This window comes from Botrytis sinoallii (assembly GCF_014898435.1).
Source record: "Botrytis sinoallii strain Bc 23 chromosome Unknown BSIN_009, whole genome shotgun sequence".
In the NCBI taxonomy this organism is placed as follows: domain Eukaryota; kingdom Fungi; phylum Ascomycota; class Leotiomycetes; order Helotiales; family Sclerotiniaceae; genus Botrytis; species Botrytis sinoallii.
This window is the reverse complement of record NW_024066036.1, coordinates 711,042-738,846: the sequence shown is the minus strand read 5'-3', so window position 1 is coordinate 738,846 and position 27,805 is coordinate 711,042. Positions and strand designations below refer to the sequence as shown.

Below are 27,805 nucleotides of genomic sequence, written 5' to 3'. Positions count from 1 at the left end.
TTGAAATTATTTCCTAAAGATGGAGTGTTGTTTAGCTTGAAGGTTTCTATATAGCTAATAGAAGTGCAAGGAGGATATTAAGTGTGAAACTGAGTAGATAGATTTGAATTACCTAATAAACAGAGAGTGTTTCTAGAAGTAGTCGATAAATCAGTATTACTAAATAACTTTTTAAGAGATATTTCTTTAATTGTTTTGTAATAATTATATTCTCAAAGTGTAACTTTGAATTTATCAATTTCAGTAAACTTGGTAGCCAGGTTTTTAACAATGTAGTATTCGTTAATGTAAAAGCTAATAGCTTATCGAAAGAAATCGAATATTTTTTTTTCTAGATTGCAAAGAAGAGTTGTTAGATCAGTGATTTCTATCTATATAATTAATAATCTAAACCTGCAATATTATATTAGAAAGTTTCCTTATTGAATATTATTAGATATAATTTAATATTCATACTCAATTTGTATATAATCAGCTTCAATCGGGTTCTTATAAATGACTGTAAGCTAATCGATCAATTACTATTCTATCAAACAGGAGACTTAAGTGTATAGCAAGAACATATATTCTTATATCTCTTCTTCTGTTTGATTTACTATATAAAATCGTTATTACACTTTCAAGATAAACGAATTTTTATAAAGTTTGAATTGCTTAATAACCAATAGTTGTTAGAAGCTTGCTTTTGGTTTTATACTATCTTTGAATTTGAATAAAAGATTGGTGGGCTTCGGAATATACAGACATTCTACTGCAATAGTAGATAAACGAGAGTAGGGTGTTCAGTGAATTTGTGGGTTGCTTGGCAGGGCGATCGGGTTTGAAAGGGGTCTGCTATCAGTACTCGGAAGGGATTATCGCGAAGACTGACTTCGCAAATAGGGGTTTTTTTTGTTCTTTCTTTTCCCGATAATAGGAAATACTCTCTCAATAGAATCGATTAGAATATCAGAAATCCGGACTCCGCGATTCGCAAGGGAATCTGTGTGATGTTACTATCGGTATCTTGGAGGTTGAGATGGGTAAGTGATATTAAGATTATGCTGTAACAATTCGTCTTTGAGTTTTACAATTTCGTTTTACAAATCCTCAAAGTCTTTAAGGATTGGTATTTGTTTTTTCTATAACAGGAGAGTGTATGTCGATATACTACCCTCAAGAATTAATACCTCAATCAAGGAATCATTTCTAAACTGTTTACCCTTTCCATATCTATCAGTATTTATATTAGAATTATAAGAACTGTAATCATTACTCCATTAAGATTGACTGTTGTTAACTGGGAGCATTCAGCTAGCAAGAGAGAAAGAGTAATAGAATTCTTTTGAAATAAATGGGTTGGATATAATAGTGGTACTTATAACTTTATATATTAAAGGTTTATTGTTTTCTATCAAATAGATTTACTCAAATCAGCCCTCTTCCTATAAGTAATATTGAATATCCTTGATATACTCAAAAAGATATTATAATTATAAAGTATTATTTGATTAGCCACCAAATAGCTATACGATTGTATAATGAATTATAAATAATATAATACTTTGCCTTAAAAGAACTACAAGAGCAGGGTACAATTTATCCTTAGAATTTATAACTACAGAATCGGGAGCAAAGTGCTTATAGAGTGTTTCTATATATTAGTTATATACACGTGATCGTGCACATGCGCAAACACGCACGTGAGCGATCGCAGCTGCGATTGGGTGCGACTCGTGACACCTTTTATTTTATTTCTAATCTCTTAATCTATTCCCTACTAAACTCATTCATTCATCATCCCATCCATTCATCATTTCATCTATTTATTATCCTACTTATCTCTCAAATACTATCCATTTATTTATTATCATTCATTAATAATAATAACCACCAAAAAATACTACCTCAACCACCAAGCACTAAGCTCCTAGCTCCTCTCCACCCAGCACTCATTTCCTTTCCATACATTTTGTGGCGAGGTAGCTCGCCAGTATTTCGGAGCGCCTAATATTCCCTATAAACCTATCAAGAGTAGGTATAGAATATCTATAGATAGTTTTAATAAAGAAAAATGAGTTAAAGACTAAAAATAAAGCTTATTCTTTATAAAATCAAATTTATAACAAAAGATTAAAAAGGATTGTATAACTATTTATATACAAATCACATACCATACACAAATTGAATTCTGGGTATAGAGAATACAATCAATATACGCCATACAAAAATTCCGTAAAATCCGATGCATAAGTTTCTTTCGCTACGCTCCGAAACACATCCCCTCTCCTCATTCCCTCTCCTCATCCCCTCTCCACATCCTATCCTCATCCTATCCTCTTCCTTATATCCTCATCCTCTTCCTATTCTCCACAAATCCCTAAAAAATTATTTCTTGCTTTTATATGATTAACAGCTATCTTAAAATCGACATCTTAATTCTTTTCCTCTCCCTCTCCCTCTCCCTCTCCCTCTCCCTCTCCCTCTCCCTCTCCCTCTCCCTCTCCCTCTCCCTCTCCCTCTCCCCTTATAATCAATACTCCCCCCCCCCAAGAAACCCCCCCGAAAGAATTCCTTCACCTCATTTTCCATTTTCCATTTTCCATTTTCCAATTCCCAATTCCCAATTCCCAATTCCTTATATAAATAATTTGTAACTATTAGATGAGAAAGAAATGATATGATATAACAATATACATAATACTACCCGGCCAACATCTAACTTCTAACCACCTCTAGATAGGTACTTACCTACACATTCATCCAACTTGATTTCACAGTTTCAAATACCCAAGTAGGCAGAGATCTTCCGAAATCGAATCCAATATCCATCCCATGAATTATAAAACATTCGAAACATTCTTCATCATATACCTCTCCAAATACTCAACTGAAGACCATACACCACGATCACATTTCATTATTCAATTACAAGTTTTCTATTTTTTTTGTATTTCCTATTCATATTTTATTATCTCAGCATATTTATGTTTCAGGACTACCCCGTTGATAGTTGCACCAACTAACTCCCAACTACCCCCTGTCCATCCGCACCATTGTAAAAACCAAAGCTAATAAACAAAAAAACAAATGAGAAGAAAGGTCTTAGTACCTATTGTATGTCGTGATATGAAAAATCTCCTATCCATCCCACAATCAACCAAAGAAATCGTTTATCCATCACAACCCAATCCATCCATTCCACTATCCTCATAAACAAATTGACAGCCAGCACGTCAGTCCCTCAAACGCCAGCCACGCAGTGTTCAAAACGCGGCATATATCCTTTGTTAATATCTAGACACATTAACCAATCATAATTTCGGTAGAATAAGAAATGCACCCAGTGCTTCTTTCCATCAATACCATGATATAATATCCCCCCTTTCACTATTTCCCCAATGCCTATTCCTATTTCCGTTATCCACCCGTTTCAAGTTCTCGATAAATTGCTGTCATGTTGTAAGAGTAGCAATCATTGTGATTCGGCTCGGATCGTAATTCCTTTCTAAGCTTAAACGAATTCTGGAGCTGTTGCTACAAGTGCCGAAAATAAACCAGCACCAACAGCAGCTCCTCCGAGTGCAAAGTATCCTACAGCCTCGACAAACTTCCTCATCTTGAGTCTCTTGACTGGTCGATGTTCAGGATCATTTGTTGTTGTAGTCAAGACTGCGAGCTTGTTTTGTTGGGTCGCAGCATCAGCTGTGGGTAGTTGCACATCTGATTGAACCTTCTGGGCATGATGGATGGTATGAGTTGTATGCGCTGAAGATTCAGGGCCAGGAATTTCTTCTTGTGCAACCACAGCAGCTTGGGGCTTTGTCGAGTCGTTGACACCAGAAACCCAATCTCGAACCTCGTTTTTGATTAATTCATCATGGGAGATCTCATCGGCCTTTCTCTTCTTGCCAACTGGAGAGCTGTCAATGATGTCGTCAATGCTTAGGCCAGATCTAATTGGATGTCTTTCTAAGACTGGGCTCTCCACAGCTCTTGATGAGGCGTCTGAACTGAAGTAATATGGATGAATGGAAGGACGGTCTTTAGACGATTCAATATTAGAAACCGGGCGATCGTTAATTACAAAACCATGGTCGATGCCATTGCCGTGATATTTGATGGGTAGTATAGGTTGTACGAATTTAGCCAAGGGCTTTGTGAATTTGATAGCTCGGCTTGGTCTCGTTGTCATTGATAATGGTGAGAATTGGCTTACTTGACTCTCTTCATCATCAACATGGGCTTGGAATTGTACCTTGTTCTCTTCTCTGGCTTCAAAGAAAGCGTGCTTGCCAGTTTTGTCACCCAAACTTCTGGCAGATAAGGTTTCGGGAGTTTGATCGGCGTAACTTTCCTGGTGAGGTGGTCTAGCCATTGCTACTGATGAAGGACTAGCCTCTCGGCCGTAATAAGAAGCAAATGGTGATCTTGGTTTCGTGAGAGAATAATAGTCGTTGCGAGAATTTCCGCATTGACGAGCAGAAATCGAAGCACGGTTTATATGAGGATTATAGTAGCCGAAAGGTGAAGCATCATAGGCAGGAGTACAAGTAGCATAGTAGCTATCGAGATGGGACTTGGAGAATTCATCGTAAGATCCACCGCTACCGATGAGACCGGTGGGATTGGTGCCTGGTTCTTTCTTGAGTAAACCGTCTTTGTATAATGTTTGTAGACCTTCATTAGCAGCCTCGGAAAGTCCAACACTTCGATCATCGTCATCATCAACTTCATCTTCATCATCGTTGTTCTGTTGATCTAGAGCGATAACCTCTTCAGAGGTATGAATCTGAGTTCTAACGTGAGATTCAGGAATATCCGCATCATTGTCAAATGGAGTTCGAGTCTGTGAAAGCGTCTGAACGAGGGTAGCCTGAGGAGCAGGAGAGGATGCACGAGATGAGCCCGAGCCCACTGAAGGATATGAAGATGGAATCTCATTGAGTGCTTCACGACTTTCAGTCAGCAGAACTTGAACCTCTGATTCCTCCGATGCGTCAGACATCGATTCATCTTCGCTATCAACGTCATCATGAGAAGGCAAATCTTCGAAATCCCTAAAATCTTCCAATTCAGATGCGTTTTCTATATCAGACTCATCGGAATCAGATTGTGTCGAAAGCATATCTTCATCTTCGTCGTCGTTGCTATCGTAATTGAAAGTGTATGTGTAAGACGTCTTTCGAGGATGGACAGCTTCTTTTTGTGGATTTGTCTTTAATCCTACACCATCGCGAGAATCTCTCACGATGCTATCTAAGACTGGTGACTTGGGAGTGTACTCGTCTTCCTCGATTCTTTCGTCATTGCTATCGGAAGGCTTTGTCGGCTTCAGTCTAGGGCTTGGAGTATCGTTCACAGTCAGGTCGATAGCATCAACAGTCTTAGATGTAGGGCTAGAGCGAGTCATTTCGATAGATGTATCACCCGGACTGGAAGCTTCTTCAGACATTTCGGTATCATTGAAATGGTAACCTTCGTCTTCATCGTCTTCATCGTCGGAGGAGTCGGGTACAGTGTAGCTATTGGGTCTCCTGTGATAGAAGGGTTAGTACGTGCTATCAGAAAACGGCATAAGTGATACTCACTTCCATGGAATTACTTCATAGTTGACCTCAAAATGACATGGTTGGAATAGATCCACACCACGTCTCACACCAATACCGAAGACAATCTGATCATTTGAGTTAAGAGGCTTGGCTTCTTCTCCCAACTTTTCTCCGTTCAAAAAAGTACCATGCATTGAACCTAAGTCTCGAATTTGGACAAGCTAGAAGAAGTCAATACAAGCCAACCAACAATAAGCATATAGTATTCTTACATTGTCCACAGGGCTGTAGATAATTTCGGCATGATTTCGAGACATTACCGGGCTATCGAACCACGCATTATCAATAGCACCCAAGAGACCTTTGCTAGGACTCTTTGAAGCTCTGCCTATTTGCAATACTGTTCGTGTCGGGTCGAGATTGATTAATCTCTCGCCGCAAGATAGAACGTCCTCATCTGATTCGACTGGTTTGTGGCGTATGTGAATGTTCACTATGGAGAGTTTAGTATGAATGTTCACGAAAGGAACGAATAGTGAAACGGAATCTGCATAAAATGATATCGAGAGTTCGCTGAGTATAAAACTCGGCAGATATTGAAGGGAATGGGGGAGAAGTGATATGACCCATAGCTGTAGCCTTAAGAATAGATGAACGATCAAAAGTGGATAAGCAAGATGAAATCCATACTTGACATACCTTGATGAGACATCCTGTGGATTTTGAGCTGTCAAGACCTCGAAAAGTCTGTACGAGCTGTCAAGAAAGCGATCGAGTGTTTGGGATTTGTGGAAATTAAATATGAAATTGATAGTACGAAGTTATTCAGGTTGAGGATGGTGAAACGCAACGACAAGGCTATCTGTATTCGTTGGCGGTGGATCCTTCGGAAGGTGAGATTGAAATGGTTGATATTGGTAGACGTAGTGCAAATGGCCAGCCAAATGTTTCAATATGTGTCTGGTTTGTATTGAAGGTCGGATCTTTCAAGAAAGTGGAATGTTTGACCGAGTTTGTTGTGTGTGTGTGTGTGTGTGTGTGTGTTTTTCTTTCCTTAAATAAAGTCGAGGGTCTTTAAGAACATGTTGAAGTTGAATGGAAAGTGTGAGAGAGAGTGTGTGTGAGGGAGAGGGAGAAGTAGAAGAGTGGAGAGGAGGGGTTGATACGGGTGTGGTTAGAGTCAAAAGCAGAAGCAGAAGCCGTACTAGGTACTTGGGTACTTATCAGGTACTGGGTTTGGTACTGGGGTTATTCTTATTAGGTAGGCAACTACGGAAATATGTATGGTTGATGGGATTGGTGGGACCGAATGGATCGATGAGCTATGGTAAATTCTGAGGAATTTAAGGATTTTAGTGGTTTTAGTGTTATCGATAAGGCATCGTCATGGATTGATCGAGGGGTGGATTGGTTGATTGACCCCAGGTTTTTATGATATAGAGACACGTGAGAGTGATGATATAGAGGCACGTGAGAGCAATGGAAGCCTTGATTTTCAGGCAAAGATGGGTGAACTTTCGATCCGTTCAGCTCGAATTCCTTTTTTGTATTATGATTGAGAAGTATCTACTAGGTAGTCACATATACTAGGTAGGTACCTACTAGATATGTACCTAGTAGTATCATTCGGAATGATGACAAACGAAGCTGCATTTTGATTTTACTTTCTATTCTGGCCCTAATATCTGCATGCTTAGTAAGGTACCTATTTTGGTTGCATCGCCCTCTGATTACTCTTATTTTTGATACTACCTAGTACTTGGTAAATACATTTTATCGGATTACATAAATGTTATTATATTAATCTGATTTATTGGATCTAATTCCTATTCCTTTTCCCATTCTTCCATGTCTCCGGCTTTGCTTTACACCTACTAGCCATCTACCTAGGTATATAGCAGACACACTTGAACACACCTCTCCATCCACTTACCCATATCACCCTTTTTCCCAGGTTCACTATCGCTCCTTCGTACATAATCATTCCGTCACCAGTCGCTCTTATCTGACTACCTACTAGTGGCGACAAGGAACAGACATCTCCCCATGAAAAAACGCACATGCTTGAATAATTCGATAATCCTGATTCACTGGATGGGATGCACTTCTACCTTATTAGCTATATATATACTATTCACAAGATGTATTTCATCATAGGCCCAAAAAAAATTACACTCAAAATATTTCTTGATTCACAATTGATCATTTTCTGACTTTATGACTCATAAAGATCCTGTATGGAAGAGAGACATTTCTGAAATTTTGTTTCTATTTAAATCAATCGGTGCAAGCCTATCAAAAGAATAACCTTACAAATATTTATCCCAAGTCCTCGCAACATTCTCATTGTCTAAGCCGAGTCAAGCAAGCACTAGGTACTCTGGGACGAATCGAAGAATCACAAACATAGGTATTCACATTCACAACTTCACAACCTCACAACCTCACAACCACCACATACACAAACATTACGCAACCCTCGTTCAAAATGACGAGAGATTTACGAAGAAGGGTACTGGAAAGTCATAAGACGGTATCCAAAAAAGCTGCATCGCGTGTAGGTTCGAAACCAGTATCAACCGTGAATTCAAAAACGAATTCGCGAAATGTCAGTCGCCACGGCTCGGATGAGGATGATGGAAATATGAGCGATGATGATAGTACAACATGGAGGTAAGATGCATCCTTTCCCTCACAACATGACCTATCATTTATACTCACACATTCTTCCAGTGTTAATTCCGTTGACGATATGCTCGATGCGCCAGAACCCCAAGAAGCATCCGATGTCTGGGATCAAGAATTAAGTGATCGCATTGAAGAAATCGTGGATCGAAAAAGAAGCAGCGAGGAGGGTCGAGAACGTGCTTTAATGGCATATAATCATTATCTCATGATTAGATATTGTTACGACGAAATCGAAAGTAAAGTCGCAGAATTATATCCTGCTTTGTGCAAAAGTATCAAAGCCGACACGGGAGAGAAGGAAGCTTGTTTGGCACTGAGAGGTATGCGCTATCATCATCATGTAATTTATGGGTATCTTTTTCTAATATTGTGGCAGCTATTGGCCTTACAATTATTACTTGCCCTTCCGACGATGTTTACGAAGATATATTCCGATCTCTCAAACAAGCCTACCAAAGATCAGAGCATGTTACTGTCAAAGCTGCAGCTATACGAGCAATCGCTGCATTAGCAACCTACGGTGGCGCATCCGAGACAGAAATCAATGATATTATGGATGAATTTCTGGAAATAGTCGAATCTGATGGCAATTCAGTAGACGCCCCCGACAGTCCGGAAGTTGTTACAGCAGCATGCGAAGAATGGGGTAGTTTAGCTACCTTTGTGGATGATTTGGAAGAAAAGTCCGAGGCAGCGATGGAGGCATTTGTCGACCAATTAGAAAGTTCCTCAACATCAGTTCAAATTGCCGCTGGAGAGAACATCGCCATAATCTACGAAAAAAGTTACACACCACGAGAATCGGACGATCCTGAGGCTAGCGAGAACGAGAAGGTAGATGAGCATGGCTTCCCTCTCGATGTCAGCCAAGTAAAACGCTACGAGCCATGGCGTCAAAAGCATCAACTCGAACATACACTTGGAGAGTTAGCAAAAGCCTCATCGAAATCTATATCCAAGAAAGACCGAAAAACATTACATGCCACCTTTGGAGATGTTTTAGCGACAGTCAAATACCCAGTTCGAGGACCTAGATACTCAAATGTTATCGATGAGAATGGCCACTTACTAGGATCTCGAATGTTTGTTCGCATTCATAAGAGTGGAGTCATGAAAATTGATAAGTGGTGGAAACTACATAGACTACAATCTCTGAGAAGAGTTTTAGGGGGTGGTTTCATGACCCATTATCAACATAATGAGGTTGTCTTGCAAAGTCTACCGTGAGTATTCATCACTTCACTCTTTGCCTCTACACAGTATACTAACCAAAGCAACAGTGCATTAATCACTAAAAACTAGATGAATTAAATTGCATGGTCGATTCAGGGAGAGGACCAACTCTTCATTCTCTCATTTTATTCACGCAGCAACGATTTACAGCATTTATTTCTTTCTCCGATCCCCATCGGATCCAATCTTCTTCGGGCGGTCTTTCTGCGTACGCATGCATGGGTTTGAAAGGTATCTTGTCATGAATGATACCAGCAACAAGGAGTTTATGGACATCAGTTTAGGTAAAGGTCACGAAGGACGGAAGGGAAAAAGTTTGGGATTTTTCTTTTCCGGGAGAGCGAGCGGTTTTAGGTCGGCGACGATTTGTGGTATTTGATATACCCCCTTTTTTTCTCTTCGCCGAATCGACAATTTTCGGACGATGAGATGGAGAAGGAAGGAAGAAAGAAAGAAAGAATTCTTGACTGACGTAAGTCGGAATTCAAGAGCGGGTTTCTAAGTTTTTAGGTCGATTTAGATGGTCAGACAGACAGACTTGATTATCAGCATGCATGCATTATCTATGTGGAGTAGAAAACCAATAAAGTTATCCACTGCAATATTTGCACTAAATTATCAGATGTGTAGATTGATCTCTTATTCTTATTCCTATTCCTAGGTATTCCTATTCTTTCATTCATAATCAATGTTGAAATCTATTCCCTAACTACATCAACATCAATACCAAGATTTCCATCCATCTCCATTCTAAACCTCAAAAACACTCTCTCCCTTCCATCCTCCCTCTCCCCTCGCAACCCTCTCCCTCTCTTCCCAATACCCATCCTTCCCTCCCTTCAACCCCCACACCTCTTCCCCTTCTTCCTCCACACCCCCCTCAACCTTAACAAACCACTTCGCCCTCCACTGTTCCCCCCTCTCCTCCATACTCCTCCTCCTCCTACGCTGCGCCTCCTCCAACTTCGCCTTAACATCTTCCGCCTCATCCAACCTCCCGCCCTCGGCAGCCCTCTGATCCGGCCTCAACCTACTATCCGTCTGCGCCAACTTCCCCATCTCAATCTCCGTAATTTCATTAAGTTGCGCCGCAAACGTCGTCAACCCATAACAGCTCGCCGCATGATCCACCAGCTCTCCCACTTTCCAGATCTCCGTCCCGGAACGTCCCGCTTCGACAAGTTTGAGCGAACTGGTCCAGTTTCCCTGGAGACTAATCCCCGTATGTTTTCCTTCCCCATCATATGCTTCCACGCCTACATCTTCGCTTCTACCTCCAAACATACCCTTTTGTTTGAATTCTACCAAGGCTTTTGCTCCTGTACTTTCATTCGTAACCGTCATGTTTCCGACCGGTTCCACGTATTTTTCCCCCATCACTACATTTCTCAAAAACACAGTCGCCACATTCCAAGTGTATCTTTCTTCAATACCATCCGGAAGTCTCAGAACCATTCTTACACGACCATCTGTAATAAGTTCCGCCGATTTCCCCCAGAACTTTTGGGTTGGAGCTGGCGACTGTCCCAATGACCATTTAGCCGAATCGGCTTGACAAGCCATCCGAACCGGACGATGCGAGACTTTTTCCACCAACAGTCTAAATCCTCCCGGAACTTCTTGATCACTTCTCACAAGCTCGAAAGTTTCTCCTAGCATAGGATTAAAAGGTTTACGAATAGCACGCTCTCTAGCTCGACTATTACTAAACTGTGATACTGCAAATGCTGCTACATGTAACAATCTTTTTATCGGATCCTTTTGATCTGCGGCTGTATTCAAGAGGTTGCAATATTCAAGCTGTTCTGCCACGCGTTGTAATAACGATAGAGGTTCATTGGCTGAGACTGGCATACTGATAGTACTCAAATCTTTACCCACGTTCTTTCTAAGAAATCCGATCAAACTGGGAGGCATAACTGTTGCAGGTGGAATAGCTTTTCGACGTTTTGGTGCTGCCTTGATTGGTAAAGGATCTAGATTTTTGGGCTTGATGGGGAATAGTGCTGCTGCACCATTCACATGCTCCACTTCTTCACTTCCTCCACTAGAAGACGTAGAAGCACCACAGTCATCCTTTTCCTCTTCTGTTTCTGAATTTATAGTTTCTTCTTCCCCACTCTTGCGATTGATGATCATAACCTGTGAATGGTCCGGATCTCCAGCCTCTGCGTCATAAAATTCTCCTGTAGAAGCTGATTCTATACTGTGTGTAGACCTAGCAGACATAGGTGCAGCATTTGATGCACGGCGACGTTTACTGCTAGCTATCAAAGTTTGAAAGTCTGAAAGGACTGCGTCTAGATCCTTGAGTAAAGATGTGCAATGGTCATGAATATTCTGTTCTTCATGTGAAGTACGTGATTTTCGGGGGGTCGAGCCATTTACATCGATCTCACTAACAGCAGACGCTGCCGCGGGCACTGGAACTGCAAGCTGTGCGGTCACACCGCGTTGCATCGTTGTTGGTGTACCAGGTGCGGGTGTACTCGGCTTTCGTTTCCAAAAGGGTCTCTTTTCATTCGTTTGACTGGTTTGGTTGGTTTGAGGAGCAAAATAGTCAGCACTTTCTTCGACGAGAGGACTTCCGGAAGGTGCCCCAAGAAGATGTGAGTGTCGCTTATTTGGTGTGGCGGTATCGTTCGATAACCTACGAACAGCATCCCTAGTTCCTACAATCCTACTCACAAGACCTTCAATCTGAACCCATTCATTTTCTTCTTCTTTATTTGATGGGACCTGTAGATAGCTGGTCCTGATTTGCAATCCCACATTCGGTGTTGGAATTGATTCCAATTCGACACCTCCGATAGGGCCTCTAGCATTATTGCTAGCCTTCTCCAAAGCTTTGGTCCATTCCTCGAAATCTTTGGCATTGTTTGCTTTCAAATGCCAGATTTCAGCACCAGAATCGATGTTGATTTCTCTCCTTCTCTCATCTGCTGCAATCGCAGCTAAACTTAATGGAATGGCTCCTCGAAGTGCCGATGAATTGCGACTATAGTAGTAGGATAGAGTGCAAGTTGCGAAATCCAGAGAGAAGAATCTGCGAGCATAGCCTTGTCCCTTCTTTCTTCTTCTCTTTTGTAAAACACCTACATGGTAGCTTGAAAAGCCACCTTCACTATCATTCCTGCTAATCATAGAACCTCTACTAGCTCCTCTGCCCATTGCCGTACTCTGTAAACTTTCAACGGACTCCGAAGCTGCGGTTGAGAGATTTGGACTTGGCTTTCTGCTGTTCTGTGCATGCGAACCATCCAGACCCTGTAGCTTTTGTAGATTGCTCGAATGGGGAGGGGAATTAGATGGATATGTCAGAAGAACGAAAGTGGCAGTCTTCGATATTTGTTTCGAGAATGTATTGTCGAACACCAAGCCGTACATTCCCCCATGACCCACCGGCACCGCGAATGTGCCCATGGATACCTTGTCTGCTTCGCATTTTCCACACCATTCAACTAATATGAAACCTTTTGCTTTCAATTGGTCTTGTGCGGTGGAAGAATCGTTTCTCGAATCGGTGGTAGCGGATAGTCTTCTCTGCGAACTAGAATCTGGATGAAGGGAATGAACGGCATCGTCGAAATTGGGTTGTCGCGGGGTGGAGGCTACACTGGTTGATGACCCTGTTCCTGGATGTTTGACAATTCCAAAGTTTCTGTTATAGTCAATAATACAATCTAGAATTAGAAAATAGAGCTATCCCACATGGACTTTTTGTGCGGTTGAACACTCCATGAGATTGTGTGTTTCTCCTCAACCTTGACCCATCGAACAATATACGACTGCATAAATCTATTAGACAATAGTACTATCCACGTCATGTACTACACATACCTTGCTATGAATTTCTAATTGCTCCATGCCGGCCATTGCGCTCTACTTTAATGCCTTTCTTCCGTTTGATGGCTCATCCGAATATTCCGAGAAATGGGGAAGTTGTTCAAAGTTGATTGAGAATTGGTCGTGGCAGGAAAGGGAATATCTAGGAAGGTCGAGTACTCCAGGAAATCAATGCAGATTAAGAATGTCAACTTGAAGTGGAGAAGTGTTGAGATTGGGAGCCAGGCTAGGATCTCCCTTCATAGATATCCTTAATAGGTAATCAATGAGAGTTTCGTCTTTGATGATTCCACGTATTCGGTACGAAAGTTCATCCCATTTGTTCGTTCGTATATTGGGTTTTACTGTGCTATGCTCGCGGATGGTTTTCTTGCGGATGCTTGCTGATGTTTACTTGTTTGATAACTTTCTTACGTAGGTAATCCCTGGAATAGCATTCGACCTGGTCTTGAAGGCTGGCTTAAGGCTGGGCTTTTGCTGTCAGCGGCTCAACGGTCCATGCACTTTTATGAATTGATTGTTTGTAGATGCATTGAGTGAAAGGAAATTATGATTGATTTATGAAAATCAAGAAGAAGAAATAACAAAACAACCTTGGAAATCAATATATCTCAAGGTACCAACCAGTAAGGTTGTGTAAGTAAGACAATTCTCCAAAAGGCTACGTAAATCATCCGGCCATCATGCAGAGTAAACCAAGACAGGGTTACACCCCATTCATCCCATTACACCATCTCCAAAGCCGAGCGAGCTAGAGGCTAATAAAGCTCTATCAAATACGTATCAAATACGACAACCGATCAATTGTCAAGATGTCATTCTAGCTAATCTCAGCCTTGTTGTTTGTTTGACACGTCTCTAGCACAATTTATGTATCCCTAGTAATAAGATTAACCTAACGTCGTGCAGTCAGTACATGTAAGATACCAACAAATCCTAGGTAAATAAATAATCGCCGAGCTTATGGAATTGGTGAGACTACTTCAAGTGAGCTCAGGGATTGATAGTGCATAAGAAATCATTAATTGCAAGAGAGAAAGGTTATATAATTAGCAGGATCAAGAAATTCAACCAACGACTAATTCTGTTCTATCTTTTCCTAGAAGTACTATGTATGTAAATAGGTATTGGGTAGGTATAAATTAATTACTTCTTATAAACTTGGCTCGAATTTTGCCTAGCTTCTAGGCCAATAGATAGTGCTCCTGTCCATTTTTAACCCCTTTGAATGCTAAAGTTATGAACCCCGAGAACTTTTGTTACATGTTGTAGAAAGATGCATCGTAGCTCGTCTATCAGATTTATCCCTCAGCCCCCTTCAGCTCACTAACCTCAAAAAAAATCCCACCCCTCATCATCTTCGATTCATCTCCGCTGTGTGACGCAGTTTGAATCCATTACACAATGCCTTCATATCGGGGTATTGACTCTTTAATAATTCAAAAGCATTGGGAACGATCCGTACGGCCCATGAATTAACGCGCGCTTGTTGACCAGCTTTGAAGCACAAATGGAAATACCCAGGATGTCTCGTATCGAGACAGAAAGCATACACAGATCGCTTGGGGTTGGCCTCCGTGTAGGTTGTCAACCAACGTTCTAAGAATGAAGTCAGTACATTTGTCATTATCATAATCGAAAGAAGTAATCTTACCCGTGTCGGTTCTGCTGCCCTTTTGGAATTTTTCATGCAGCATCATCTCTTCAACTTTCTTGGACATAGCCTTAACGTGATCCACGATCAATTCGTCAAGATCACTGTAGTTGTATTTGTTGTTGATTCTCAATTGTCGACCAAGTGAGAACTCATTCTCCTTTTGTAACTCTAATACATCAAGATGCTGATATACGCCATCGGCGACTTTCCATGTAACTGCTAGATGGTCATTTCCCTTTGATGAAGGGCGAATAACAGCATCTCCAGGGGCTTGTGATCCGAGATATTCCTCAGCTTGAGTGGCATTGAATGGTCTGAAGAGAGGATGCTTGACAACTCTTTGAACGCGACCTGTGGCCTTGTCTTTCTCGCGGAGCTCCTCTCTATCTTTTTGCTCTTGATGTATATCCCAGGTACTAATATCGCGGTCAATGCGTCTCCTGTATGGTCGCATTTGTGACTCGCGTAGTGATAATCTGGCAGAAAAATTTCGTCGATCAACGTCAAGCAACTTAGCTTGAGCAGTTTGGCCCACGGAAAATAGACGGTTCAAAGAGGCGTTGGAATTATCTGAGCCATCGTCTTTCTCGACACGGCCTTCGATTCCAGAATCCAGCTTAGCGATAATGAAGTCATCCTTTGCCACTCTGATGTTGACAGATACAATCATGCCTTCGCATAACGACTCGTGAGTTTCTCCAGTCAACATGGTAAAAATTTCGTCATCAGACAACATGCCAAAGTTGCGACGCAATTCTTCGTATGGCGCCAACAACTCAGCGCGAATAGTCTCGAGCGTTGCACGTTTGCGTTGATTGTAATTTTTCTCCAATTGATCGGCATACTCTTCAAGAATCAGGTCGTTCACCTTCTCCTGCTCATCGTCCTTGATGAGCTTCCGGACAATGGCTCCTGGTCCTCCTTCGTCTACTTCTGCCTTGACGTCTTCTTCATCAAGTTCGAGTGCATCGGCTGCCATCTTCCTACCGAGTTCGTAGTCCTCTGGATGCACACGGGTATTGTCAAGATAGTCAGACGCAGGATTTGCGCTTTCGTACTCCATGTATAGGAAACTAGCACAGTTGTTCCAAACTCTTGGACCTACAACTGGCAATTTGTTGTTGTCCGGATCACCCACAAGTTCTTCACGAGTATTCACCACTCCACCATTGGCATTGATAGATTTCAGAACAGCGGTAGCCTTTCGAGGACCAAGACCACAGATAAAAGGTAAAAGGTTTGCTGTGTAAGCGTCATTGACCGCTTCGTTGATATTGACACCACAAAGATTGACCATGTCAACCATTGCAGTCTCCAATTGTCTTCGAAGCTTATCCTCCGGCAGCAACTGTTGAGACGAGTGGAATGATAATGAAATAATGTCCTTTCCAAGAGCTGCGTACTCTTTCATTGGGTTCTGGAGATATTTGGCCAAGCCAACACAATATCTAGCGAGTGGAGCAAATGCAGGGTGATCGACAGCAGCTCTTGGGCTGTCTTTATAAAGTCGAGCAACTTCGTCATTTACGACGATAATATCTAGAGGCTCACTTCGCTCACCATCACCATCTTCATTATCAAACTCATTTCCTCGTAGAGAGTGTTCCTGCACCAATTCTTTGAGACTCGATACAAGCTTATGAGTTTCGACAGAGAAACCACTAACTCCAAGAACATCGGGTTTCTTCCTGCGCACCAAATCGACAAATGCTTCCCTAGCTCTCTGGTCTCTGGAAAGATTGTCGAACTTTCCATGGTCCAGAACCCGACCGTCCTCTTCGACGTAGGCCCAGCATACGGCATCACGATTGGGGTCACCATTACCATTAGATAGAGCAAGCACTCGAGGAATAGTACCCAGAACCATGCCTCGCGGCTTGTATGGCGCCTGGTCAAGCTTTCTCGAGTATTCTTCTCGACAGATTTTAAGGATAGAATCTTGGCACTCTGTTCGCATGCTTTCTTTCACTCCTTTGGTGATAGTCCTTTCAAGCTTCGAAAATGCTATGTCGAGAACTTTCTGTCTTTCATCATTCCACGCATCCGCGACCTCACTGTAGTTATCGGACCTGAACTCCGCAAAGAGTTGTTTTCTGAAATCGCGTTCATTTTGGAGAGACACTCGAACCTCTAGTAATCCTTCTTCCTCGGCTTTCAACATCTTCAAAAACATTTCAGGCTTGCTTGCAATGTCCATGAAAGTCTGGTTCCTGAGATATTTCAGTTCATAGTAAGGGTGTTGTTCATCAATCTTTTTGAGACCTTTATCGGTTCTAGCACAGCTGACGAGTCCTTGCATATAATGATGCTTTCTGAAATGCTGGCGCATCTTTGGGCTCATAAAAATTTCCTCGGCGAATAAGCTTCGTGCTGCTACCAAAACTCCATCGCCGGTAGGGAAATCTTCTGGGCTAGCGAGAGTATCGGCGAGATCAATTGGGCTCAAAGGAGGATCTTCTGTGTATTTTTTGCGGCCTTCCATCAAAACATTTCCAGCAACCTCGTCGGCCGTGATTCCATAAGCTCGCACGAGTTCATAAGCCCTGCTTTTACGAACACGATCAAATCTTGATGCTTTGTTGCCAGCTCGCTTTTCTTTGACTTCACCGTTGGCATCCTGCAGAGACTTGATTTCCGAGGAGTATTGAAAATACAGGTAATCCTGAATATCTTGAAGCTCTTCCATAGTTTGGGCGTCCGGTAACATTTGCTCGAAGGTTGCATCACTGATACCAACGGCCAACTTTAAGTTCTCATAGGTCTTGTCTAGAACGTTACGCTTCTCGATCAGTGCCCTAAACTTCAAGTCGAGTTCCAAAATGCGCCAGAGGTCGTCTTGGTTCAGGAGCTTGTCTGCGCTTACTTCGTATTCAGGCGCATCTGGGTTATCCGATCGCGTTTTATTTTTTCTGGCATGGATGAGATAATCCTTTCGATGTTGGAACACATAGGGAACTTCGACTTCATCCACAACAAAGAACTCCAAGACTTTGCTAATAGCTTTGGTGAATGGAGCTTGCATATCTCCATTGAAGTTCTTTTTTGGCCAAATGAGACTTGTGATCCATCGAGCTTCCTCTTTGAATTGTTCGTCGGTGATTTGTAAATGCTTGTAAGGTTTTCGATCGAGCTGGAATCGTTCCGGTTCATCGGAGTACCGAATATAGTTATCCTCATCTGTAAGTAACTTCTCCGCGAGCTGCGAAGGTTCAAAGACATCCTTGAGTTCAAGGTTCTGGTCCCCAGCTTCGGCTGCCTCAGCTTCATCCTCCAAAGCAAGAGCCCAGTCGTAGTCCTCGCCATTTCCAAAGATAGCTTCCATATCATCCAAAGCATCCTTATCGAGACCTGATGCTTCGGCACCACCAACGTAACCCTTTTCTCTTGGACGGGCTACTTCTCTTTCCTCGGCAAGTCTGTCTCTTTCATCATCCTCAAGCTCGTCTTCTTCGATGAAATCTGCGAATTCATCAATACGATGGTCCGGGCGTGCGAAGGATCGCTCATAATCGTGTGGCGCATCTTGTTCTTCATCATCAGAGAAGATTTGGTCCAGGCCTCGCTCTCGGTCCTGATCGTTGTCTTCTCGGTGGCCACGCTTAAGACGCTTAAACTTTGGCTGCATGAAAATTAGCTTAGTAGGTAGACATATGCGAATGTAACAAACCTGCTGTGTTGTCTTTCTCTCCCATTCTGGATTTGCTTCTCCAATGAGATCCAAATCTTCGTCATCCAAACCCTCTTCTTCACGCTGCTCTCTGCGGCGCTTTTTTTCTCTGCGGCGACGTCTATTTCTCGCATCATCATCGTCCTCTTCATCTTCATCTACGATGAAACCTTCTCGAATCTGGTAACGTGTCAGTAATAATGCGCAAATGGAGATTTGGGAGGAGAGCTATGTACTGCACGAGCTGCCTCCTCATCGTCATCATCTTCTTCTTCACTTGAATCATCTTCCAAGCCTCCATTTTGTCTTCGGGGTCCCGCGGAGCGAGCTTCACCAGTTTCCTCGTCGAATTCCTCATCGTTCTCCTCTTCATCAACCTCAACGTCACCGTCAATCAGATCGCGCATACTCATAATTGCGGTGTTCTTTGCTGGGTTTTTTGGTAATTGTTAAGGAGAATGTCGAAGGCTATGAGGTCACAATTGCTGCATACAAGGCGATTGTGATAATTTCATGTAAGGAAATTGTAGTTGAAAGCTGAAAGTAACCTGAAAGAACCGCCTTTTGACAACTTTTTGGCAGCCTTTTAGTTCTCGCGACTGGGAGTTTATTAATTGTGGCTAGTGATTGATAGCCTCATATGTGAGGTTCAAGTACCCGTGGACCATATCTAACCTTCGAGGTCCCCCGGGGCCCGGTCAGGTTCCAGCCACATGAGCCCACACTGGACGTGAATGGCCAGATGGATCCGCGCGATAACTATCAGAGCAGAGAATTTCGAACATTGTTGCGTGCTTGTACCAGAACTACAATCATTAATGGCCATGAGCTTTGGGGAAAATATGAGTTAGCATCAGAATTGGTATACCTAGGTGTGGTCGTCTCGGCGAATGGTCGATATTGCAATTACAGAATTTTTATCATTTCCTCAAGAAGTGATGAGCTCTAGCTAAGAGGTAAACTGGCTCCTCTCTCCCAATCTAGATATAAAATTAATATCATAAATCCTTGTTGTACATATGTTTGGTGCATCTCTAACCCAAACCGAAAGCTGCCTATCTAGTATCGATGTACAATCTATGTACAAGGAGCAGAGAAAACGGACTATCTGATGGCTTCAGTTCAGGTCCCTAGTAGGTGCAACAGATAGATGCCCGGTAGTACCAGATTTCCAATAGAAACTAAAACATCTTCTTGAAGAAGTAGGTAGGTATACATTACTCATTACAACCCATCCAAACACAACCATTTGTTTGGTTTGGCAAATGGATCTCCATTTACATGACACAACAATACTACTATCTACTGGGTACATCTCCCATTGACTTGTGTGAAATTAACGATCAGTGGGGTCATATAGTAAGTCCTCTCTACATACACACAGCACAGAGCGCTTCATGCTTCAAATCTCCTGGTCCCCTCGTCTCCAACATTGGCCCCCAAAGCTGTCTTCACACTCTCATTCGTTCAAACGATAAACGCGCCTGCCAGATAATGCCCAATGCAAACTTCTCTGTTAGAAACTTAAATTGATGAGACAAGCACGAACGAATAGCTTCAACAGGTACGAAAGTACACAAATATGACATGGGCAATAATACTGTAAATATTGGATTATATACCTATCTAGCTAGATAGTACGTATGGGAACGGCCTATGAGATGAAATATCAACCCCTCTCTTCGAAGGATTTGCCCAATACAATAGAATCACATCCATTTAAGGGGTAAAGACATTTTCCATTGATTTTTTTACCACCACTTGGGTACTTTTTTCACTGTTCCATTTCCTAAACAATATTTCCAGATTGAATTTCTCTTCAACCGCGCCTCCACGTTCTTATTACAGTAGTAGCTACCATAGCGCCAAACCCAAACGACTGTCCCGCTTTCACTTTGTCCCTCCACCAAATCCCATAATCCTCGACGACAAGTGAACTATCTACTTTATTCGATCTCCTGATTATTTCGTCTGCTTTGAATAATCATCCATAATAGGGGCTGAAGGAATATCTACCAAACACCTATTCACTCACTCATCATCATCGCTGTCGATTTCTTGCTCATACGCTCGTGCAGACAGCACCTTTTTCAAGCGCCAACTAGGAAAATCGTTCCCAGAAATTTGCGCGATTCTGAAAATTCATTTCGTCTCGACATCAGTCAATACTTCTAGCTTCTAGGCCATCATTACAAAATGTCAGACGGTATTGGTTCGGTGCGCACATTGAAGAGGAAGAATGTGAAAGGTCTAGCATTGAATGCACCCCCACCTCGTGCTGCGGCACCATCCGAGAGTGATATCCAGATTCCTGGTGGGATTAGCAGTGAAAGTAGTAGACAGACCGCACAACTAGAGATTGGAATCGAATACAAGTTGGATTTGAAGAGGGAGGATTTAGAAGTTCTGAAAGATCTCGGTCATGGAAATGGAGGAACCGTCAGCAAAGTCAGACATATGGCTACAGGCACGGTCATGGCGAGAAAGGTATGATGGCACAAAATCTCGAGGACTCAAAGTGCAAACAATCGCTCATGCAAACACAGGTTATACATGTCGAAGCCAAAAAGGAAATGCGTCGTCGAATCGTTCGAGAATTACAAATTATGTACGACTGTAATTCGGAATACATCGTCAACTTTTATGGTGCATTCTTGAGCGATAACAACGATGTCATCATGTGTATGGAATATATGGATGTTGGGTATGGTTGCTAGGTGAAAATTCTTGATTAGAATGCTGAAGCTAACTTCTTGTCAGATCTTTAGATAGAATCTCGACACATTTCGGTCCTGTTCGAGTCGATGTACTTGGAAAAATCGCAGAAGCTACCCTCGGAGGCCTCACGTATCTTTACATCAAGCATCACATCATGCATCGAGATATTAAGCCATCCAATATCCTGGTGAATTCGAAGGGTCAGATTAAGCTGTGTGATTTCGGTGTTTCAGGAGAATTGGTCAATTCAGTGGCAGACACCTTCGTTGGAACATCTACATATATGGCACCAGAGAGAATTCAAGGACAGAAATACACTGTAAAGTCTGATGTCTGGAGTTTTGGTCTCGCCATTATGGAGCTCGCAATTGGAAAGTTTCCATTCGACGCTAGTGAGCACTTGTCTGATGGAGATGGAGCACCATCGGGTATTCTTGACCTTCTTCAACAAATTGTTTATGAGCCTGCGCCAAGGCTACCCAAGAGCGAAGCTTTCCCTCAAATTCTTGAAGACATGATCCAGAAATGCATGTCTAAGACTCCAGAAGAGAGGCCAACCCCTCAAGAGCTTTATGTGAGTTGCATTTTGTAGCATCATCTTGAGGATCTATATACTAACGATTAATAGGAACGTGAACCTTTTGTCCAAGCTGCCAAGCGAACCCCAGTGGATCTTCGTGAGTGGGCTGTCAGCATGTTAGAAAGAGACAACCGCAAGTCACATCTTGCACCTCAATTATCACCAGCGAGTAGAGATGTCCTACGCGGCGATGATTCACCTAATGCTTCGCAAACGCCTACATCAGGAGATATTCCCATTAAAAATGCCGATCCACGTTCCTCGGTAACCTCTCCGCAATACAACGAAAACCATAACCCGAGATCCCGCTCTCCTACTAAGAATGGTAGTATTTCGGGTCGAGGAGGTGTAGCTTTCCATCCTGGTCTACCTATAAGAGGCAGCACCACCAACTCGATACCAAAACTTGCAGCACTGAACGCACCTGACCCACATGAGGGCAATGGTCCCTCTAGCGCAAATACACCCAATTTTACCACCACAACCCTTCCAATGCGTCCAGCTCCAGCAGGTCCCTTACCACCGCCACCCAGAAAGCATTCCGAAGATAACAGCCATAAAGAAAGTCGACGTCAGGCGACCTTTGGTAATGGCCTATATGGCTCAGGCTATGCAGCCCAGGGTTCATAATTCTAATCTCATCATAGCGCATTGATATATTTGCACAATTTTCTCATATCATTATGGAGCGAAGAGCATCTTTTTGGAGTGTCGCATTTCTCAAATGTGCAGCAAATTGATATAACAAGATTCTGGCGGGATCCAACTAGCAGAAGCGTCGCCAAATCAGACATATATCTTGTCTATGGATGTGGAAAATCTTCTCTGTAGCAAGTAGGGATTTGTTAATGTAGTGTAGGTAGCTTGCTTTGTCTTCCGCGTGTTTAAATGGTGGGGGCAATGGAGGGAGGAAGGGAGGAAGCGATGCATGAAATTACAAAAGAAAGCGAAACATAGGAATAGGAATATAGTTAAATATTGTGGTACACAGACTCTTGGGACGTTGTTACAAAGCGTTTTATTGTATCACTCGGAAGAATCTGCTTTTTGTCTGTGTCTGGCTTGGCCTCATTTGATAATGCGTGCTTGATGGTGAAGAGCTGATATACCTAGTTTGATGCCTGAGATCTTGAAAGTAAGACAAGCTTGAGTGATTTGAATAGGTAGGTGCCTAGTTGTTGTTTTAACCAAAAGTCTTTACTTAATTAGTTATCTTGTGGTTGGTTGTAGATGTGATTTTACTCACAGTGGACATGTCTCACATGATGACAATGATTCGATAGCAATCACCCTGCATAATTTTAACATTAGCATCCTACAGACTTAGAAGGGCGGGCGTAAGACTCTCGATACCATCAATATTACAATACCGTGATCTAAAAGCTGTACGATATGCCATGAATGGAATCAGAGTGATGGTGAAGCGCTAGTAATCTACGTGGGCGAGGTGGGGTTCATGACCCCACCCCCGCCACTTCTATCTTTGGCCGATGTCGATGTATCCATTCTTGATCTCACAGATTTTTGGTGCAAGAGCTTACATACGATGAGTATTCATTCTAAGTCCTTCTCATCAGTAGTTAGAATAGCGCCTAGATTTGTTGTTGGGAGAAGATTTCGTTTGGTGAGGAATCTTGGATCGGAGACGCGGGGTAAAAGCTTTTTGGGCATAGGTGCGAGGGTTGATTATAAGAGATCTTTCGGTATGACGACACGGGTATCAGATGTAGTTGGAGGAGGGGGAGGAGAAGGAAGGGATGTGAGAAGGTTTGCTCCTTTGGGGGATGAGGGGAAGAGTGGGGAGGGGGAGGAGGGTGTAAGGAAGTTGAGAGGAATTATTTTTGATATGGATGGGACTTTGTGGTGAGTTTTTTTTTTGGTTCTTTTTTCTTACGGCAGCGTTTTTGTTTGTTATTTGAGTTTCTGGGATAGAGGAAATCTCTAGTTGAAAGACTGTTTTTTTGCAAAGGGGAAAGATGGCGGAAATCAATTTTTTGCTCTTGTTTGAAGTTTCAAAATGAGCGAAATTGGATAGGAGATGACGATTCTTATTGTTTTTCACGTCTCTAGAGGGTTTTCAGGGGTTTCTCTTCTTGGTATTGGTTGTCTACAGTTCGAAAGACTGTTGGATAGAAGATTGGAAAGTAGAAAGCCAGTTTGCTGGGTAATAAGACTTGATATCTTCAATAATGTGTTGCAAAATTGCGATTTCACCAATGAGTAGTCACTCCTGATGTTTCTTGATAATGGAAAATATCAAAATCTAGAATACGGTTGTTCTCTCCTGGATAGCAATCTCATTCAGTGCTTCTCGCATAGTCATACTCATCTATTTAATTGTTCATCTTTTTTCAAATGTTACGGTGCTAATTTTCAACAGTGAACCTCAGACTTATATGTATGTACCCCATGACAAAGCATCTTTTGTATTTCACTATACTAGGGGCTAAAGTATCTCTCCGTTATTTTTTCTTTCTAATGCCACCATAGGTTCGGCCAGATGCGCAATGCTCTAGGAATAGACAAGTCTATCGACATCCTCGACCACATCTATTCTCTCCCTGTATCCGAGCAGGAAGCGGCACACGAAAAAATCCGAGCCATAGAACGGGAAGCAATGCTAACCCAAGTTCCCCAACCCGGTATTTCTCCACCTCTCTCCTCCTAATCCTTCCACAATCTCCCTAAGTACTAACCAACCCCCAATCCCAGGCCTCCAAACCCTCTTCACCTACCTCTCCACCCTCACTCCCACCCTCCCCCTCGCAATCCTCACCCGCAACCATCCGCCCCCCGTCCACCACCTCCTCACAGCCCACCTCCCCCAAACCCCCTTCTCCCCCATCATTACCCGCGAATTCCGACCTCCAAAGCCACATCCCGCTGGAATTCTCCACATCGCAAAAGAATGGAATGTGGATCCCAAAGATACGATTATGGTGGGCGATTCGATCGATGATATGAAAGCTGGGTTTGCAGCGGGAGCGGCAACGGTTTTGTTGGGGAATAGTGTTAATGAGGAGTTGTGGGAACATGAGTGTACCGATTTAGTGGTGAAGAGGTTAGATGAGTTAGTGGAGGTGTTGAAGGAGGGTTTTGTGGGCAGGGTGGAACGGTAGATGATATTGCTTCAAAAATAGTGTGGGTGTTGGAATAGGAGTGAGATTGTACATAAGTATCAGTATGGTAGACTTAGACTGGACATTCCACTCGAAATACGCATAGAAAAATTTCATGTTGTCTCTCGCTTTTGTTCAAATATGCAAATGAATCAATTCGAAGGGATTTTTGCTTCTTCAAATTCATATATATATATACGATATGTGCCAAGGTATCCTAGAACGTAAAATAAAAACTCCCAAAACTCGAAGTTCCACTCTGCATCGACCAATCCCTTATACTAAACATTTCATCCCCTAAATACATCACCCATCCTCACTCCGTCCTAATTCTCACCTCTACTCATAAGCCCCACTCCCCTTCTCATCCGCAGCTAACGCGGTCAAATTCGCATTCCCCGTCTTAATCAGAGTTTTCTCCTTGGGAATCGCATCCACAACCTCCTCATTCAACCCCAACGTATCCATCACCACCTGTTTCGGCGTCAACGCTAACCATTGCGCTACACTAATATCGCTAAAGACAGGCTGCTGCAACACTTCTAAAAACACTACATCTTCCGTTCCCGTGTTTTCAATATAGTGACTATTACTCGCGGGGATATATCCCACATCTCCAGCCGTGTAATCGAAGGTTCGAGAGCTACTGGGTGCGGCATAGATAGTGATGCGTGCGGAGCCGGAGAGGAAGTAATTCCACTCGTCGGATGTGAGATGCCAGTGCATTTCGCGCATGGCGCCGGGTTGGATGGTGACGAGGGCGGCGGCGAAGTTGGAGGCGATGGGGAAGGTGGTCGTGTCGATTATTTTTACGGAACCGCCGGGGACGGTGTAAGGGGCTTGTTGTGAGAAGTGGTAGGTGTAGGAATCTTTTGGGGGGAGGGGACCGGCGGCACTGGTTTGGTTTTGAGTGGAGATGTTGGCGGGAGCGGGGGTGCCGTTGAAGATGTATAGTTGATCTGAAGGGAGATTGTCAAAGGAGGAGACCGGGGTTTGGAAGTTTTTGGAAAGCACAGATTTGGGGTTGCGGAGAAACATTTCGGAGACGAGGACTAGATCGGGGGTTAGTTATTGCTATTTTATAAGTGCTCATGTGCATCTAAAGACTTGAGACGGTTTCAAATGGAAGTTTAAACCCCTCCAGATTGGCTCGGACATCGAAGAATGTAACCTGGGGAAGAAATGATTAGACTTACAAGTGCCATCTTCCGAAAAGTCTCCCTCGTCGAAAATCAACAGGAATTCACAGCCCTCATCCAACGCTTGAATGGAATGTGGAACCCCAGCTGGAAAGAACCATACGTCACCTGCGCTGATATCGTCGATGAAGCTTTCACCCTTCTCATTGACAGCAGATAATCTTACGCTTCCTTTCAGCACCAACGACCACTCATTTGCTGTATGCCAATGCAACTCTCGATATGCCCCTGGTGCGAGACGCATATCAACACCGGCCATCTCAGTCGCGGAAGGGAGTTGACCTATGTTTTGCTGTCTTGCCCATCCTGATTTCTTACCACTACCTAATCTATTACGAGATAAACTCATTGGCCATTGAGCTTGTGGTACATCACCACTATCTGTTCCTGGTGGAGCAAAAAGATCAGGATTCAACTTCTGGTATTCGTATGTTTCTACGATAATGTTAGATTCACGTTAATCTTATGATGCTTCTTTCAACTCACGTGGTCCAGGGTCTGTTTGGCCTGTTGAGCCTCGAATAGGTTGTGCATTTGGAACGCTATTGAAATCCAAATACAAACCTAGGTCTGCATCTGCTTCCTGACCATTGACCATTGGTGCGCTCGAAACAATGGCAGAATCTCCTCCTGACACGGGAGATGGTTTTGCAGCTTCGCCCAGTAATGATTCATCGCCATAAAGTGATCCGGTGGCGGCAGTAACTGTAGGTACTGGTGCTGATACACCAGCGACAGCTACTGACTGTTCGCCATAGCTCATCTGAGGTTTAGGTGCAGGAGCTGAAAGAACTACTGAAAGAAGTCCAGTCGCCACAAATGGACTGAGTAGGCGAGTTATTGAATGCATTGTGAACGGATGTTTTATTGTCCTCTGTGTGCTCAGACTAAGAGTGAAGATGAAGAGATATTCTCTGTACTTATATACTTCTTAAAAATAGTAATGATATCAACCTCGTCATGTAAGTATGCTACAAACATCTACCAACATGAGCCATTGCCAAATTGTCAGCAACATTATCCCCTAGACCGCTGGTTACGGCCTATACGTAGGAGAAAAAACAGGCCGGAATTGATCAATGCGTAATACCTCTTTCTATGCATTGTTTTGATGAGGGTGTATGTACTATTACGCAGTGATCAATTCCGGCCTGTTTTTTCTCCTACGTATAGACGGCTGGCATATGTGGCCTGTGCATAAACAAGAACATCAATAACTTCACAAATTATATCAAATATAAAACTATTTAATTGAGATTGAAGATTAGAATTTAGTGAATTAGTAATAATTAAAAGGTTTATTATAAATTTATATATTTTATTTCAAAAAAAATAATTAATAGAAAGTTTTTAAATCTTATTATATTTCATATTCAAGATAATACAATCTACGATTTCAAGAGCTCTTCGATTATAATACTTTGATTGGCTAATGAGGCATTATAAGTGGAACCCGGCCGTAGCCAGCGGTCTATGGGATAGGTAACTAGTTCGCAAGGTGTATGGGAACGCTAGCATCTACACCAGTCAACTTCCGAAATCCCGATGAGGAGACCTGCAGAGAAGC

At 42.6% G+C, this 27,805-nt stretch overlaps 7 protein-coding genes across 7 annotated transcripts; 3 read left to right on the top strand and 4 right to left on the bottom strand.

Moving 5' to 3' along the window:
* Nucleotides 1-3,493: 3,493 nt before the first annotated feature.
* EAF02_005825 (uncharacterized protein) lies at nucleotides 3,494-6,243 on the bottom strand (the record flags this gene model as incomplete). The annotated part of the gene is made up of 4 exons (XM_038901873.1): nucleotides 3,494-5,516; nucleotides 5,571-5,752; nucleotides 5,804-6,024; nucleotides 6,231-6,243. 4 exons carry the CDS (start codon nucleotides 6,241-6,243, stop codon nucleotides 3,494-3,496), a joined length of 2,439 nt encoding a protein of 812 aa, XP_038758090.1.
* A 1,776-nt stretch (nucleotides 6,244-8,019) lies between these two features.
* On the top strand, nucleotides 8,020-9,521 carry EAF02_005824 (uncharacterized protein; the record flags this gene model as incomplete). The annotated part of the gene is made up of 4 exons (XM_038901872.1): nucleotides 8,020-8,204; nucleotides 8,265-8,539; nucleotides 8,596-9,442; nucleotides 9,500-9,521. 4 exons carry the CDS (start codon nucleotides 8,020-8,022, stop codon nucleotides 9,519-9,521), a joined length of 1,329 nt encoding a protein of 442 aa, XP_038758089.1.
* A 681-nt stretch (nucleotides 9,522-10,202) lies between these two features.
* On the bottom strand, nucleotides 10,203-13,919 carry EAF02_005823 (uncharacterized protein; the record flags this gene model as incomplete). Its single annotated transcript, XM_038901871.1, has 3 exons — nucleotides 13,293-13,919; nucleotides 13,164-13,240; nucleotides 10,203-13,113 (listed from the first exon to the last, which is right to left on the bottom strand). Exons 1-3 carry the CDS (start codon nucleotides 13,326-13,328, stop codon nucleotides 10,203-10,205), a joined length of 3,024 nt encoding a protein of 1,007 aa, XP_038758088.1. The 5' UTR covers nucleotides 13,329-13,919.
* Nucleotides 13,920-14,652: 733 nt separating this feature from the next.
* Nucleotides 14,653-19,035, bottom strand: EAF02_005822 (uncharacterized protein; the record flags this gene model as incomplete). Its single annotated transcript, XM_038901870.1, has 4 exons — nucleotides 14,653-14,897; nucleotides 14,953-18,574; nucleotides 18,623-18,802; nucleotides 18,859-19,035. 4 exons carry the CDS (start codon nucleotides 19,033-19,035, stop codon nucleotides 14,653-14,655), a joined length of 4,224 nt encoding a protein of 1,407 aa, XP_038758087.1.
* A 1,783-nt stretch (nucleotides 19,036-20,818) lies between these two features.
* On the top strand, nucleotides 20,819-22,550 carry EAF02_005821 (uncharacterized protein; the record flags this gene model as incomplete). Its single annotated transcript, XM_038901869.1, has 4 exons — nucleotides 20,819-21,109; nucleotides 21,169-21,326; nucleotides 21,383-21,914; nucleotides 21,969-22,550. The coding sequence occupies 4 exons, from the start codon at nucleotides 20,819-20,821 to the stop codon at nucleotides 22,548-22,550; spliced, it is 1,563 nt and encodes a 520-aa protein (XP_038758086.1).
* Nucleotides 22,551-23,466: 916 nt separating this feature from the next.
* On the top strand, nucleotides 23,467-25,167 carry EAF02_005820 (uncharacterized protein; the record flags this gene model as incomplete). Its single annotated transcript, XM_038901868.1, has 4 exons — nucleotides 23,467-23,783; nucleotides 24,301-24,318; nucleotides 24,411-24,562; nucleotides 24,633-25,167. 4 exons carry the CDS (start codon nucleotides 23,467-23,469, stop codon nucleotides 25,037-25,039), a joined length of 894 nt encoding a protein of 297 aa, XP_038758085.1. The 3' UTR covers nucleotides 25,040-25,167.
* Nucleotides 25,168-25,255: 88 nt separating this feature from the next.
* On the bottom strand, nucleotides 25,256-27,270 carry EAF02_005819 (uncharacterized protein). The gene is made up of 3 exons (XM_038901867.1): nucleotides 26,725-27,270; nucleotides 26,236-26,673; nucleotides 25,256-26,091 (listed from the first exon to the last, which is right to left on the bottom strand). The coding sequence occupies exons 1-3, from the start codon at nucleotides 27,086-27,088 to the stop codon at nucleotides 25,379-25,381; spliced, it is 1,515 nt and encodes a 504-aa protein (XP_038758084.1). The 5' UTR covers nucleotides 27,089-27,270; the 3' UTR covers nucleotides 25,256-25,378.
* Nucleotides 27,271-27,805: the final 535 nt, after the last annotated feature.